Here is a 16,752-nt window from a genome sequence, read left to right as displayed (position 1 = left end):
CACAAGACCTGGGTCCAGATCCAACTCTGCACTTTGTCCCCAGACCGCCTCACAGCGCAGACCGTAGCACCTGCAGGGCTTCTGCGTACAGCACTCAAGACAAGTAAAGAACTGACCAGCTGACCAGGGGCACAGGTAACAGATGGTTTTGTTACTGCCACCGTCTTATCCAGAGGTTCCCCAATTCTTTACCATCAGTGCTTGCTTTTAGTATCCCTTTCCCCCATGAAACAGACCTTGAAAGACTGTGTTTACCAAGGTGCATTAATACTTCCTTTCTCATTTTACTCAGCAAAAATACATATCAGTGTCAACTAGAGTTTCTACATCAGATGAGGTAATCGGTGTTATCATTTTTATTCTAATGTGCATAATTATATCGTCCTGCATCTCTACCATGAGTATTTTGAAAGTCCTGATAACTTTATAATTGCCTGCTAGTGTTTCTTTTGCAATAAAACACTAATGTCCGGCTTAAACTCTAATCCACATTCCACACAAAATGAAATATTCTTAAAGGTTGTGATGTTATCCCCTTGGAAGAAAAGCAAAAGCAAAAATATTTTGATATTTATTTCAGATTCATAGAGATTTAGTATACTGTCATGTAAAGTGTTCAATGAGGGGACCAAAGCACACTTTCTTTAGTAAGTACTAGTTAAACTCAATAACTGACTTTCATTTCCAAATCTGAAGAAAATGAAAGATACCAGTGTCACATCATCAAGATACTGAGGGGCTTCCCTGGTGATGCAGTGGTTAAGAATCTGCCTGCCAATGCAGGGGACACGGTTCGAGCCCTGGTCCGGGAAGATCCCACATGCCGTGGAGCAACTAAGCCCGTGCGCCACAACTCCCGAGCCTGTGAGCCACAACTACTGAGCCCGTGCGCCGAGAGCCTGTGCTCCACAACAAGAGAAGCCACCACACTGAGAAGCTCACACTCCGCAACGAAGAGTAGCCCCCGCTCGCCGCAGCTAGACAAAGCCTGCGTACAGCAACGAAGACCCAACCCAGCCAAAAATAAATAAATAAATACATTTATTAAATAAAACAGATATTGAGAATTTTTTTCATAGACCTTCGGGAACTAGTGAAGAATGAACAATGTTTTAGGTTCACTACTGGTTTGTTGAAACCTATTCTCAAAAGTATCTACACTCAAAAAAAACAAAAGTATCTACACTCTACCTATTCATGTTGGGAGGTTACTCTTAGCTCTTAAAAAATGAAATGCTATGTTTACGCATTTGCATTGATAACAATTTGGCATGACCTGCATCCCTGTAAACTTATGCTGCATGATATCTGAGACTGTCTAGACATATTGCCACTTACACCAATGCAAAATAATAACGGTAAAACAAAACAAAAAAATTCACCCCCTCCCCATATCACAACACCTACAAACATTAACAAATAAAGTGGGTTTTTTGGTCAGCTTGGGCCAAATATTCACCCTAGGTAGGTGTTTTTACATATTGATAACAGAGCTTCCTGGATCCCTTCTTGGACGCTTATTATTGCCAAGACCCTGCTATGAAAGCACCAGTGCTCTAGGACAGGAGTCAGCAAGCTCCCGCCCTCTGCTTGTTGCTGCAAATAAAGTCTCATCGGAATGCAGTCTCACCGCTAGTTTACATAATGTCTGTGGCTGATCTCGCCTGACTGTGGCACAGTTGAGGATTTGCAACAGAGACCGTATGGCCCGCAAGACTAAAATATCTACTACTTAGGGTCTTTCTGCTCCAATCAGGTGAGTCGAAGCCTCAGTAAGGAGCCAGTATGGTTGTTCCCAAGCCTGTTTTCACCACTTGTTGTTTGCTATGGAAATTACACAATTTAATTGTTCATTAGGTTGCCCAATGAAATTCAGGTGGAAAAAGAAAGAGAATGATATTTTTACGCAAATTAAGATGTTGAAAATATTTGATAAAGATGAGACATTCACTGTCTAAATAGATAGCTGATAGCTGTACCACAAGATAGCTATAAAAGATTTGCAAAAAATCCTAACAAACTAGGATCCTACATTCAAATTGCTTCACAGGTGTTATTACACACCCAAACCACTTTTTTAAAAAATAAATTTATTTATTTTTTATTTATTTATTTTTGGCTGCATTGGGTCTTCACTGCTGTGTGCAGGCTTTCTCTAGTTGCGGCGAGCGGGGGCTACTCTTCGTTGCGGTGTGCGGGCTTCTCATTGCGGTGGCTCCTCTTGTTGCGGAGCACGGGCTCTAGGTGCGCGGGCTTCAGTAGTTGCAGCACGTGGGCTCAGTAGTTGTGGCTCATGGGCTCTAGAGCACAGGCTCAGTAGTTGTGGTGCACGGGCTTAGTTGCTTCACGGCATGTGGGATCTTCCCAGACTAGGGCTCGAACCCGTATCCCCTGCATTGGCCGGCGGATTCTTAACAGGGAAGTCCCTCAAACCACTTTTTAAAAAGGCAACAAATAGTAAATGGGTGGATGTTCTTTCTACAATATAATGACAAGAGACTCTATTCAGGTGAACAGAAATCAAAATGACGGCCTTCATCCCATGTCAAAAAGATTGGCAAATGGTTTATATGTTTTAACTCAAAATGCAATAGAAATGTTTTAGATTTCTCTGTGTATATATATTTTGAACTATTCCCTATTTAACTTTATTTCTGTTTTTTAACTACCAATACTCATTATTTGTGCTAAGAAAACTTCAGCTGTTTTCTGGTTTGATGTTTATGTGGAAATACCAAGACAATGGGCAACTTCAAGCACAGGTATAACTTGCCAGGACAGAATCAATATCTCATTTAATGTAGTTTAATTCCTAGGATTTACATCTGGGACCCGCATCTTATTCTCCTCAGGCGAATAGTCCATTCGTTTTTATGGGAGAAATCTTTTTCTGTCTGAGAATCAATAGAAAGCTGTCTGCGGTGTGGGTCATATGTTATTCATCCTGGGACTTCTCGGTGCAGAAGCATCAGCTAGATGATGATCGTAAAAAGAGCCACGCGGCTCTTAGTTTTCAATCTCGACATCCGTCCTGCCCCTAACCCGACCATCCCACACAGTGGGGCAGGGTGGAGTGACAGAAGGAATGCTGAAATGGGAATTTTCAAACTGACTTAACTCCCGACTTGGATATCAATTTCCTGTATGACCTTGGACGAGTGACATCACCCCCCTGGGCTTTGTCTTCCTCACCTGAGGAGGAAGTGCTCCTGGCACCAGAGTCCAGAGGTACCAGGGCAGGGTTGACCTGCTTGCTAGCAATAGCCCTACCTGGAACATGACACTGAGATTTCTGTAGAGTGGGGTTTGCACCCAGCTCTGACATTTCCTCACCATGTGACCCTGAACTGGTAGTTTTCCTTCTCTTATGCCCACTTTCCTTATTTATAAGATGGAGACAATCATTCCTACTGATAGGGCAGTCAGATGAGATAAGGGATATCAAGGGACCGTAAATTCCTTTAAGTAAATATGCATGTAGTGACTACGAGCCCAGTGCCTGCTAAACTGAGGTTCACCTTTGCCTTATGGTGTTGAAACCAAGAATGGTCCCGGCAGCTTCAAGCAATGAATATAATGCTGGTGTTTGAGACAGAAGTCTTGGATACCAACTACCTCTACCTGTGTAGTTTTAGGACCTTGACCTGTGACTTCCGCTTTCTTAATTTCACTCTTTTTTTTTTTTTTTTTTTTTTTTTGCGGTACGCGGGCCTCTCACTGTTGTGGCCCCTCCCGTTGCGGAGCACAGGCTCTGGACGCGCAGGCTCAGCGGCCACGGCTCACGGGCCCAGCTGCTCCGCGGCATGTGGGATCTTCCTGGACCAGGGCACGAACCCGTGTCCCCCTCATCGGCAGGCAGACTCTCAACCACTGCGCCACCAGGGAAGCCCTCACTCTGCTTTTTGAACAACTGGATAACAGTAGCTACCTCCTGGCTCATACCACAGGCTCGGGATGGGGTAGCTCCAGGGCTTTCTCCTCCCCTGTGCCTCTTCCAAATAGAAACCACGCCGAAAAGGAATAGGGAGATGGGGCTAAACCTTGAACCAGTTTGAATTGGTTGTAAGCTGAATTCTGGAATCACAGATTGCCAGGTCATTTCATCCAAACCTTTAATTTAGAGGCGAGGTAACCAGGGTTCTAACATAAAGCAATTCCTCCTGTGGTCGACCAGTAGTGAACAGACCTTTGGAACGTGAGCCACAGGAGTTAGGGAGGACCAGGGCAGGGCTGGCAAACACTTGGGGTTCTGGGAAGGTCCAAACACAAACTGAAGGCACATCCTCTCCAGTGAGGAACTTACTGGGGATCCCTGGATTCCTGGCGGTCCTGCAGCTCCAGCAATTCCATCTGTTCCCTAAGGGTGGTAAAGCAGAAAGCCAGTTTGCTGTGTATCTGAACAGAGGTCATCAGCACCTCCTCTTTGCGCATGAGGCGATGCACAGACCTTAGATCCTGTGCCCCTTCCCAGCTGTCTGAACTGTAAGTGTGTCAGAGGTACTTCTGCTTTCCCCATCAGGCTGGGATAGCCCCTGGGGATACAAAGACGTCGGGAGGACAGCAGCTGCATTTCAGGACAGGCCAAAGCATTCACCAGCTAATTATCCATAAGATGAGAGTAAATGGTCTCACTTCAGAGTGGACATTTTCAGCTAACATCAGGGAACATTTCAGGACAGCAGACAAGAAATAAACAATTGGATTTATCTTCCAGAGAGCTAAGGAAGGCAGCTGCCTGTATCGACAATCCAAGGATGAAGAGATGCACAGATGGATAAAGGGAAGGGCAGTTGTACACAGGTAAGTGGTGCAGAGTGAGCCCCAGACAGGCTTCTGCCCTAGGGTTACTGCACGTGCTGTCCCTTCCGCCTGCAGTCTAAACCCCCATGTGTCAGAGCTCACAACCTGCCCTCGTCCACACCTTGGCTCAGGTATCAGCTTCTCAGTGAGACATTCTCTGTCTGCCTGACCCCAACTGCAAGTCCCTGCTCCTCAACGCCCCGTTCCTGCTTTTAGTTTTCTCCAGCCTTTGCGTCCATCTGACACCTTAGTGTTTATCACCTTGTTTACTGGGAACTAAAACAGTGCCTTGGAGATAGTAGACGCTCAATAGTTCTTGAATAAATGAAAGAATTAGGAGCTGGGCTGGCTGGGTGATAAACGTAGAGGTTCTTTAGACGAATCGATGCTTTGCTTCTTACCGGCTTTGATGCTTCAGTTTCCTTATCCACCGAAGGCAGAAGGTGATATTGCCCATGCCATAGGGAGGTGAGCAGTAAATGAGACAATGTTTACAATGTGCTCAGCACAGAATTGAGGGTACCAGTTAGGAGTGCACCCTCTCAGAGCCAGAGTTCCTGGGTCCATGTCCTGGGTCCCCACTGACTAGCTGTATGGGAAGTTACTTTACCTCTCTGCATCTCAGTTCCTTTGTAAAATGGAGAAAAAGGGAAAAAAAGAAAAAGACAGCACTGACTTAACTTGAGTTGTTGAGAGAACTGAGTAAGGTGATACATATAAAGAGTTAGCCAGCCAGCACCAGGTACATACTCAGAGATCTCCATAAAGGGCTCTCTGTTATCAGAAGTCTGATGACAGTGGTCTTCTGTGCGTGTCTGTTGGCCAACTCAAGATCAGAAGCACTGCAGGTAATAACTAAGCATGGGATAACAAATGAGCAAGGTCTCACAGTATTTTATCGACACCTTTCCAGCAGTCTTGATTTAGTCCTTTTGCATACATTTACTGGGTGCCTATGTCATACCAGGTGCTGGCAAAGTTTTAGGGATACAGAAATGGCCACACCATGGTCTTGGACCTCAAGGAAACCTGACACAGTTGAGAAGGTGTGTCTTATTTTCCGTGTAAGACAAATCCTGGAGACGAGCTGCAGTCTGATTTGTCTCCACGTCTTTCACCAGGTGAGGACCCCGTAAATGTTCACGAAATAAAAAGATGTTGATAATATTTAGATAAACAGCCTAAGGTTCATGCTCCCCTGCATCTGGGCTGCTGCAGGGGAAAATTACACATCTAACAGAGTAATTGCGTTTCTACTCCAAATTTGGGTTATTTTACATAATTTTGCCAGAAGCGTTTGGCATCCTAGACTCTGGAATCTAGCTAAGCTAGCAGGTTGGGAACAGGGTGAGGGTTTTACTGGAAGAAGAATGCTAACAGAGCACCAGAAAATAAACTGTGAAAGTAAAGAGCTTTGTCTTCTTGGTATCTGTATATAACATCATGAACACTTAAAAAACAATGCATGATTGACCAGGAGGGTTAGCTGCCTGCTCCTGAGTTTCTTCTGCATGACTGGCCCCTAAACCTGAATGGGCAGCTGACTCAGCATCCATTCCCAAAGGCAATTAACAGTCCAAGCCACGGCACAAAGTGAAGGCTCAATAAACACCTGCATGATGCTGAATAAACTCACGAATCAGCTGGAGACAGACAAGCAACCTAGACCAAAGGGAGGTAAATTTGCCAAGAAGGGCATCAGTCAATGGTAGCACCACAGCTACTGAAAGAGCAAGGAGAACATTTGTTTGGAGGGGGAGGAGGGTCAATGGGAATAAATGGGATGATATTAAAGGCTGTTGCTATAGTTAGAATGATAACAAGTGCCTTAGAATGACAACGAATGAATTGTTGAAAATAGTAATAATACATAGTAATAACTTGTAGTTATTATTATTGTTACCAATTACAGTAAATCCAAGAAAGTCTGGGTTTGCACAGACACTCTGTGATTCCCTGAGCCTCTCACCATGGGACAGTTTCCTACGGAAGAGGGAAGTTGCTTCTATAATACATTTCTTACTTAAGAGCCTAACCTTGCAATTATCCCAGGCTTCCCCCAACCCGAGCTGGATGAAAAACAGTAAGTGGAGCCTGTGCATCCCTGCCAATGCCCCCGTCCCGAGAGCATTCTGACTACACCGTCCCTCAACGTAGCCAAGCCCCTCTGGGCTCACCCCAGACGCTGCCGCAACCTGCACTTTCACTTCACCCCAGACACCTTTCAGGTGTCAGCCCACTCTTTAAAATAAGAGGTCTGTCCATGTGATACCACCTCCAGGGAGTATGGAAGTATGCACCAATGACAAGGCCAGAAGAGGAGGAGATTCAAAATAATTACTTACCGGTGGCCCAGGGTTCCCTGGGGGCCCCATGAAACCTGGAACTCCTGGATGACCCTAGGAAAACACAAGGCAATTATTTTAAATGATTCCCAAAAAGTTGCACTCCGTGCAACTACCCAATTTCAGACAAGCTAGAATCCATCTTCTAACTCAGATAAAAATTCTGGATATATGTATACATATATGAACATATATAAATAGGTGGTTGAGGGAGTATCTAACAATATTTACAAAAACAAACCTATCCTGTAACTGGATTTGCTTCAAAATAATGTGAAGGAAGAAGGATATAGATGAAAACAAGAGTGGCCAAACAGCTGGAAGATATTCTGACCAGGTGATAAATACAATGGGGTAATTTTTATTATACGTTCTTATTTTGATATATGTTTGAAGTATCCCATAATAAGAATTTAAAAACAAATAAATACATATACACACAATTTATACCCACAATGGAAATAGCTAGATTAACTGAATTATGGCATCTTTGACAGTATTACAGTTATTTTAAGAAAGAGATTCATGTCCCCATGTGGAGAGGAGTCCGTGTGTATTTTAGAATGAGCTAAACCGGTTATGGTGCCAAGTGTATTGCATCATTTATGTAGTACAGCAGTGTTTTCAAACCAAACAAACCACCACGAAAGAAAAGATCTCCCTACCCTCCTCCTTCACCTCCTTCCACAGGAAAACACAAACTGTAACATTCGGTGCAGAGATCACTGCCGTTCACAACTCATAAGAATAATCCCCCCAAATTTTGTCTTTCAAGATACAAGTGGAATTTTCGCTGAGTATGTCATTCAGACCTTTAGTATAGCTCTTATCTCACCGCCTCTGGATTCTTTGCTCACATGCCTCACCCTGTCACTGAAAGAAAAGCCCTGTGAGGTTAGGGATTTGCCCATCACTCATCCTGTATCTCAGAGCCTGGTGCGGGGCCTGGCACGGAGCTGGTTTACGATGAGTACCGACCGAGAGACGGATAGACTTCGAAGGAAAGGGGAAGGGCAGGAGGAAGAGAAAACAGGAAAAGAGGGAAAAGAGTGACAGCAGCAAGGCACAAGCAGAACAGCCAGTTTAAATGGCTTAAAGGCTGTTAGAGGCTGAGGACTTGAGAGTGAAGGATGAGCTGGTAGCCCTGGATTGGAGACGAGTGGGAGACAGTGTTCAGATGCACATGGGAACAATCTTACAATGCATCTGGAGCAGTGGTCAAGCAGGGCTGGATGGGCCCTGGGCAGAGAAGGGGTGTCTATGAAGCATTTTAGCTCCCACAGTGAGAGTCACAAAATAGAAGTGGTGGGTGGGCAGGAAGAAAGAAGGGGGCGTTTTGCATTTTGTAATGAATGACTACCAGTTCAGTGAGCAAGAAACACTAAAAGTAACCGAGTACAAAATTTTAAAATATGTGTTTTTAAAGAAAAGAAAAGGTAGGCTCCTCGGATAACTGGGGAAGGGGAGTGTGACAATGAACCAAGGTGGGAACCATGAAAACATGATTTAAAAAAAAATCCTACCAAAGGCAAAGAAGAAACGAGAAATGACTGCAGAAACGGTGGAATGAAAGTTACCTAGGAAAAATAAGTGATGTTTCTTCAGGGTGAATGTTTCACTGTAAAATAAGTTTTTACCTGATCACCTTTCTGTCCAATCTCACCATCTGCACCACGTTCTCCTTTATTTCCCTTAGGAGAAAAAAAAAAAAATTACCGAAAATTTTGCTAGCGCTACGTTGCAAAAGAAAAATTTTGCAATGCATTCATTCTCTCATTCTTCATCAATTTCTTTTCAAGTTTGTGCTGTAGGTCCAAACTAGCTGTGGGACCTTGACCAGGTCATTTAAACTCTGAGTGGTAGCTTTTTTTTTTTTTGCGGTACGCGGGCCTCTCACTGCCTTGGCCTCTCCCGTTGCGGAGCACAGGCTCCGGACGCGGAGGCCCAGTGGCCATGGCTCACGGGCCCAGCCGCTCCGCGGCATGTGGGATCTTCCCGGACCGGGGCACGAACCCACGTCCCCTGCATCAGCAGGTGGACTGTCAACCACTGTGCCACCAGGGAAGCCCCTTGCCTTTTAATAGTAATAATAATACCTCCAACCCCATTTTCCAGGGCTGTGCCTAGGGTGAAGAAAGTGAGCACTCACCTGGGGGGCGAAATGTAAGGGGCCCCGGGAAACCTCAGGATCCAAGATAAAGAATATTTTATGGCCATATTTTTATAAGTCAAAATTAATGCAAAATAATCCAAGATGAACAAAATATGAACATGAAAATAAATACAGGGCTCCAAAGGGGCAAGGATTAGGGGGAGGCAAGGAAAGTGAGGGATTCATGTGTAGGTCTTTTTTTTATATAAATTTAATTAATTAATTTATTTATTTTGGGCTGTGTTGGGTCTTCATTGCTGCGCGCAGGCTTTCTCTAGTTGCGGCGAGCAGGGGCTACTCTTATTTGCGGTGTGTGGGCTTCTCATTGCGGTCACTTCTCTTGTTGTGGAGCACGGGGTCTAGACGCCCAGGCTTCAGTAGTTGTGGCACATGGGCTTCAGTAGTTGTGGCACACGGGCTTAGTTGCTCTGCAGCATGGGGGATCTTCCCGACCCAAGGCTTGAACCCGTGTCCCCTGCACTGGCAGGCGGATTCTTAACCACTGTGCCACCAGGGAAGCCCTGGGTCTTGTCTTTCTTTAAAATTTTGATATTTTGTTCCTTATGTATCTACTGCGCTCATTTTAAACATTTCATAATACCGCATTAGAGTCTCATTTATCTTGGTTATGGAGGATTTTGGCTTCCCCTTACGTTTTCCACCCAGGTCCTCACCCCAATCCTGGCCCAGGGGCTGACAGAGCATGAGGGCTAAGATTGACAGAGGGCTACAATGTGACAGGCACTGGTGGGGGCATCTCATGAGCGGCCGCCAGGGCCAGAGCCTGTAAGGTCTCTGCTCTCACACTCCCTAGGGTACCAGGAGGAAAGGGAAGGGCAGAGAGGTAAGAAGCTAGCCCAAGGAGACTGCTGAGACTGGATTCCAACCCCAAAGGGCTTGCTCCTGTGGTCTCTCTCCTACTGTCAATTTCCTGCTGCATCTCCCATCAGATGAGCCACACCGTGTCCCAGCCAGGCCACAAGAAGAGACACAGTGACACGTGTCCCTGAATGTTGGGGCAGAGCAGTGCATAGAGTTTCCAGCAGCACAGAGGTGACAAGGGGGTCAGAGAGAGCCCCCAGGGCAGCATCGATGTCAGGGGAAGTGGAATAAGGCTGGGAAGGTCAGAGCTCACCCACTCCCTGCCTGTACGCCACACTCACACACTCTCTTCCCCTTAGAGGTAAGTACTGTCACCACCCAGAGCCCAACCAGCCACAGCCCAGACACCTGTTCTGGCAGCCAGAGCTTCGCAGCCTGTTCTACGGCTGCGATCCCAGCTCCTTCCTCCCAGGCCAGTCTCCCTGGCTTTATGAAACTACAAGCTATCCTGCCCGTTTTAGATGGGTGTCTTGTCATTCATGTGAGAGTTAATGATACTCACTTGCGTTTGTATAGCTCCTTCCTAATATTTTTATTGAGTGCCAAGTTCTTTTTATGTATGATATCGTGCAACTCTTCTCTCTCTCTGAAGTTGTTTTTATTCACATCGTTAGTGGGTGGAGAAATTGAGGCCCAGAGAGGTCAAGAATTTTGCCTAAGGTCACACAGCTCCAAAGACTCAACTCAGACGTGGGACTCGAGTTCGGAGCTGTCTGACCCCAAAGCTCATGTCTTAACCAGCACTACACATTCCTATCTGGTAGCTCATCTATACTTTCAGCCACTCAAGTATTTGTCTATGAGCAATCTAAGACTCACCAAGTTCAAGGGCCCGTTCCCATGGTCACTGAGACAGTCAGTGCTAAGGAGAGAACCTGAACGTGGATTTTCTGATTGTAAAATCATTGTTCCCTTCCACTGGACATCACTCTTCCTCAAACGTCGGTTCACCAGTGAGATGAGAATAAACTCACATGATTTTTATGAAAGCTCACTGACCTGTGGTCCATCTGTTCCTGGGGGCCCTGGGAGGCCTCTGGGCCCAGCATCTCCCTGCAGCAGGAATAACAGGGAAAAAACAAAACAAAACAGCAAGAATGAGTGCCTGGAGCCCATGCCCAGAGTCATCGGCAAGCCATCCTCTTACACATGCACTCACTGACTTCCCACCGGCTTCCCTGTCTGCCCCACCCTACCGCGTGTCTGAGCAAAGGGTGTAGGTGGGCGGCTGTGCATTCATGGCCGTCACCCACCACCAATGTGGCAGCTGGTATGAGAGCCAGTCCCCAAGGGCCCCCATGGCCCCACCTCCCGCTTCTGTGCCCTTGCGTAGAATCCCCCCTTGTGTCCCCGAGACCCGGTGCTGAGGTCTCCCAGGTGATGTATTCCATTACAGTGACAAAAACTAAGTTTCCTCTTTTCTCCTTACCTTTTTCCCTTCTGTGCCTTCTCTCCCTGGCTTTCCTGGGAGACCTTTGTCCCCTTTAAAACCTGGCAGACCAGGGAGGCCTGGGGGACCTGGGGGACAGTCATTGCACACATCCTGAGAAAAAGAGCAAAAACAGTACAGTTACTTATAAAACAAAAGGTGGCCCATGGCTCCTACCTTTCCAGACAGGAAGAAGCCAGCAAATGATGAAAGGAAACAGGTGGCTTGAGTCACTACCCACACAGCTTGTGTCAAACTTTGCATTTTTCTCTCTTGGTCTTAAATTAGATTTCAGCACTGATACATCTGATATATCTGGATTATTACCGCATTTCTCCCTACTTCTGGCCAGACTGCTGAAATGTAGCCCAAGATGAAGATGTCGAAAGCGAAGATGTACCAATGTCTGTGAGCGTCTGAAAACATTCACAGTACAGATTTAATGCAAACATTTAGTGCTGTTAAAGATAACATGCTCTGTCCCTAAGACTAGAGACAAGACACAGCTGGGAACTGCATTCTCTGTCTGGTGGGTTTGCCCAGAATGTTTCTGAACAAAGCAGCAAAAAAAAAGGAAGCAACAGGCACCCACCCTTGGGACTCTCTTGCTGTGACACACACCAAATCTCACCACGCCTGGCATTATTCTTTGTTCAAAGTAGGCATTTAATAACTGTTCCCCAGAATGGAACTTTGCTCCACTCCTTTGAGGCAGGTTAAGTGCTGTCCCTGGACTGAATGTAAAGTTCCCAGCCCAGAGAACAGGTTCTCTAGCTTGTCTGCGTCCTCCCCAGATCTTACATTTTGGAGCACAGTAAACACCAAATACAGTTCACAGGCTTGACCACACTCTCATCCATTTCACACCCCAGGGTCTTGGATTGCTCCTTCCACGCCCTTCTCGCTAATCCTCACTCTTCCTCCCCTATTCTCTCCCTGCTGTAAGGGTTGGATGAGATAAAACACAGAGGTCTCTCAGAAGAGCGGCAGATCATTCCCAGTGCTTTTGGCTATTATGAATTCATGTATCTACCCAGCAGCTCCCTCACTGTTAGGCACTGTGCTTTTCTGCGTCGAGACCACAACGAGCACACGTCTTGAAGGGCTCATGGTTCCAGGTACCAACTGACACAAACAAACGCATTAACTAGGGCTTCTGGGATGCTGCGCTGGAGAGATCGGCGAAGACCTGTTCATATTCAATGAGGTGATGTTTCAGGTGACTTGGCATTCACATCGGTCTCTAGGGCTTCCCTGGTGGCGCGGTGGTTGAGAGTCCGCCTGCCGATGCAGGGGACGCGGGTTCATGCCCCGGTCCGGGAAGATCCCGCATGCCGCGGAGCGGCTGGGCCCGTGAGCCATGGCCGCTGAGCCTGCGCGTCCGGAGCCTGTGCTCCGCAACGGGAGAGGCCACAACAGTGAGAGGCCCGCGTACCACAAGAAAAACAAAAAACAAAAAACAAAAAAACAAATCCGTCTCTAATTCAGGATGGAAGGGCTTTCGTCATCAAAAAAGCAACTCTGAACCGTCCACCTTCCTTTTAGGTACTTACTCCTACTCAATATTCGAAGCTTCTTTGGAAGTGTCCTACTCCAGGAAGCCTTCCTGATGGCTTCACACTGGGGATGTGTTCCTGCTCCCACAGACCCAGGAATTCCTGCTATGGAAGCACCTGTCTCACTATTGAGGAGATCTGTTCTTAGCTCCAAGCCCTCCCCACCAAGCAAAAAAGTGTTAGCTCTCCGAGAACAGAGATAGAGTTGCTTTATCTTTGCATGTCCACTTCGTAGCAAATAACCTTCCGCAGAGCGTGAGTTCCATAAATGAGGGAACCAGCCGACCCGACCAACCACCAACCAACTGGCCACTGACCTTCTGGCACCCAGTGTCATCTTCCTTTAGTGGTGATTTCAGATGCTGGTTGAATGTTTTTGGAGGACGAGGAATACCAAATATTGGGCTACATGAAGAAATGGCAGATGAGAGAAGCTGAAGGACACTGTTTCCAGTTGCTGTTTTTTGTTTGGAAGAGTGGCAGACTTGGGAGGAACTCATGTATCTCATCGATTCCTAGACCTTCGCTATAGTTCGTTAAAATGAGATACAGCCGTCAAACATGGCAACAGTGCACACAGGCTGAGATTTGCTGGACGTGGTGGGTGCAAGAGTGATTCGGAACCGTTCTTCACAGCGGGATCCACAGCATAAGAAGTTGTATCTGAGCAAAATACAAAATGTCACTACTTTCCAATTTCTTTTCCATTTGCGGCGTGGGTAACTCAGCCTGGGTGTGTCTTAGTCACACATTCTGTGTAGGATTGGTCCCTGATGACCAGAGCAGCCCCCAGCAGCCCCCAGACTTGCCAGTGAGGGGGCTGGATCAGGTCCTGGAATCCAGTGAGCACAGGGCGAGACCAGCCCCCCACCTGCTGTCCTACCAATGCTCACTTTGGCTCCTGTGCACCTGGGGCCCCTGGTCCCTCCTGACCTGGGCTGCCGGAAATGCCTCGACACTAGTGTTGGGGCCCAGGGTGGGCTGCCCCAAAGTGTCTCAATAGCATATAACTTTGAACTAAAGATACGTAAGAAATGGCCAGTGCAAGAGGGATGCTGGCCCTTCTGTCTGTCTCCCTGAAAGCAAGAAATAAACCTCTAATGTGAAAAGTACCCTCCCTGCATCTGGAGGTAGAACAACTACTTCATCCCCAGAAACGGGGATTTCAAGGCGGAGAAGCCTGTATAAACAAACCTTTTTAAATTTACTTCCCTAAGTCCAAGCTCCGTTTAGATTCTTCACTAATTAAGGACCCAAAGCCTAAGTTTCTTTGCCCTGTCAATTCCTCACAAATGTATTGCTTCTTTATCCAAAAAGTATAAAAGCTGCCTGTTTTGGCCACATCTCAGGTCCCATTTCTATGAGACCTCCACGTGCACAAACTAAAATGTATTTATTTTTCTTCTGTTAATGTCGTGTGTCAATTTTATTATTAGTCTGGCCACAAGAACTCGAGAGGGATTATAGGGGGAAATTTCTCCCTCCCTGTCACTAGCCAGGGTTCTGCTTCCGGCTAGACGGGCTTTGCCCAGACCACACCAAAGCCTCTGCCCACTTGGGATCACGGCTTCACCTCTCCGAGCCTCAGTCCCTTATCTGTGAGATGAGAACCTCAGAGTCTGGGGAGAAATACATGAGATAATGGATGAAAAACGCCTGATGCCATGCCTGGCACACAGTGACAGCACAGGAATTTCAGCTGCTACATGTGTCACTGTGGTTTCAGTTGTTATTTTCCTCCCTAAATCTGTTGCTTTGTCCCACTGGCAGATCAGATGCCCCTGATCATCAATACTGACTCCCAACTTTTCCACTTAACTGAGTCATCTCAGGCAAGTCACTTAGTCCCTTTGAGTCTATTTCCGTATCTGTTAATAAGGATTGTTCTCCTACCTTAGGAGAGGGATGTGAAACTGAAATAACACATGTGAAGCATCTAGCACGTTGCAGGGTTCCAATCTGTAAATACAGACTCCCTCTCGCCTCCATCCCCTTCGTTTTTCCTGAGACACTTTCAGCAAACCCGGCTGGCTGTGTCACTGTATTTGGTGTGGGACAACATTCGAGAAAGTGCTCAATCAAGTGTGTACAACTGGAGGAGTGCTGCAGTCTCCGCCCAGCATAGGATTCACCTCCAGATCATCTCATGCAAGTTCTTGCTGGATTCCCGAATCCTCACTGCAGATTCCTGCCAAAGGGCTGTGGAGCCTACATTTCAAACCTCTGGGTGACAGGCAAGAAACTCACTACCTGCCTGCCCTTCGTCAGGTAGCTGTCAGGAAGCTCGGATGCATGCAGAGATGAAGTCAGAGAGCAGAGGGGCTAGAGCACAGGACGTGGAGGTGGTCACACTGGGTTTGAGTCTTCGCTCTGCCACCATCCAGCTCTGTTGCCTTGAACAAGTGACTGACCCTCTGTGCCCAACCTCCTGCTCTGCACAATGCAGCACACAATAGCACCCACCCACTGGGTTGTTGCTGAGGATAGGATGAAGTAATATTTATCCCAGGGGATCATCTAATGGAGAGGCCCTGAGGATGGCCTCCCCGGGCACAGATCCAACGATGGAAGTTCATTAAACCGGAACTCTTAGGAGACGAACTTTCTAACCAGGCAGTTTTCCAACTATCAGAATGAGGCAAATTTTCTGTAACAGAAGATACCTTCTTAGCAAGAGAGGGTCCCGCCACCAGCCCACCTGGACCAGATCACCAACACAGCAGCAGGTGCTTAGAAAACAGGGAGCTGGAGAGCTGACTTCACAGACCTGGGCAAACCCCCAGAGCCCAGGCTCCTGTCCACAGGGTTTCCAGGCAAAGAACAGCTCTGTAGGGCCAGGGAGTCTCAGGTGCTTCCCTGAATGCAGGTGCTCACATTCTCTCTGCGGTCCCTGGGTGCTCTGAGGAACACAGCTGCATCCTTTAGCAGGTAAGAAGTACCGATTTGACTAAACACCTATCTTAATGCTGTAGCCGTAAAGCATTAACCCATGCAGAATTCACCCCTATTATCATTGCCATCAGGACCGGGACACCTTGAGGTTGAAATCCTTGGTGAGGCTGTGGGGTGGGGAAGACAGGGGCCGATGCAAACCCAGGGCCTTCCAGCGGGACACAGTTAGGAAAAAATGATCGAGAACAGAAATGCCTGTAATAAACAAGGCTGGAATCAATAGATAATGAATTCTTGCCACGTCCTTGTTGTAAAGAACAAAATTCCCTCTTGTTAATGAAAATCAGGAAAGATTGCTCTATTACTACTCATTTTCCAATGAAATGTATAATTTTCCATCAAGGCATCTCAATGTATAAAGAGATGAAAAGGCCCAAGCTTCTGAGAAGGATTTCTTTTCCCTTTTGTTCTCCTCCCTCGTTCTCATGCAAGAACCAGGTATTTTCCGACACCTCCCAAGTGGTTTTTAGAATACAGGAAGTGAGGGAGAGGGTGGTCACACAAAATCCAAGGCCAAGCTTCACCCGAAGCTAAGACAAAAGCTTGGAACAGAGGCAGCAAAGGGTCCTCCACACGCACAGCCGCAGGACTGCTCTCCCTGAAACACAAATCTTATCCTGCCTCTGTCTCGCTCAC

General features: G+C 46.8%; 1 protein-coding gene across 1 annotated transcript in view; it reads right to left on the bottom strand.

Annotated features, from left to right (window-relative positions):
- COL22A1 (collagen type XXII alpha 1 chain) overlaps positions 1 to 16,752 on the bottom strand; it is a 233,432-nt gene that overhangs the window by 36,731 nt on the left and 179,949 nt on the right. The window contains exons 44-48 of the mRNA XM_022555244.2: positions 11,609 to 11,722; positions 11,179 to 11,232; positions 8,783 to 8,836; positions 7,146 to 7,199; positions 4,304 to 4,357 (exon numbers count right to left, since the gene is read on the bottom strand). Coding sequence (XP_022410952.1) covers positions 4,304 to 4,357; positions 7,146 to 7,199; positions 8,783 to 8,836; positions 11,179 to 11,232; positions 11,609 to 11,722 — 330 coding nt within the window. The remainder of the gene's footprint in view (positions 1 to 4,303; positions 4,358 to 7,145; positions 7,200 to 8,782; positions 8,837 to 11,178; positions 11,233 to 11,608; positions 11,723 to 16,752) is intronic.

Source organism: Delphinapterus leucas, chromosome 17 (genome assembly GCF_059928025.1).
Source record: "Delphinapterus leucas isolate spDelLeu-1000000601 "Yukka" chromosome 17, BTC_Dleu_Yukka2, whole genome shotgun sequence".
NCBI lineage: Eukaryota > Metazoa > Chordata > Mammalia > Artiodactyla > Monodontidae > Delphinapterus > Delphinapterus leucas.
This window is presented reverse-complemented; position numbering and strand designations above follow the sequence as displayed.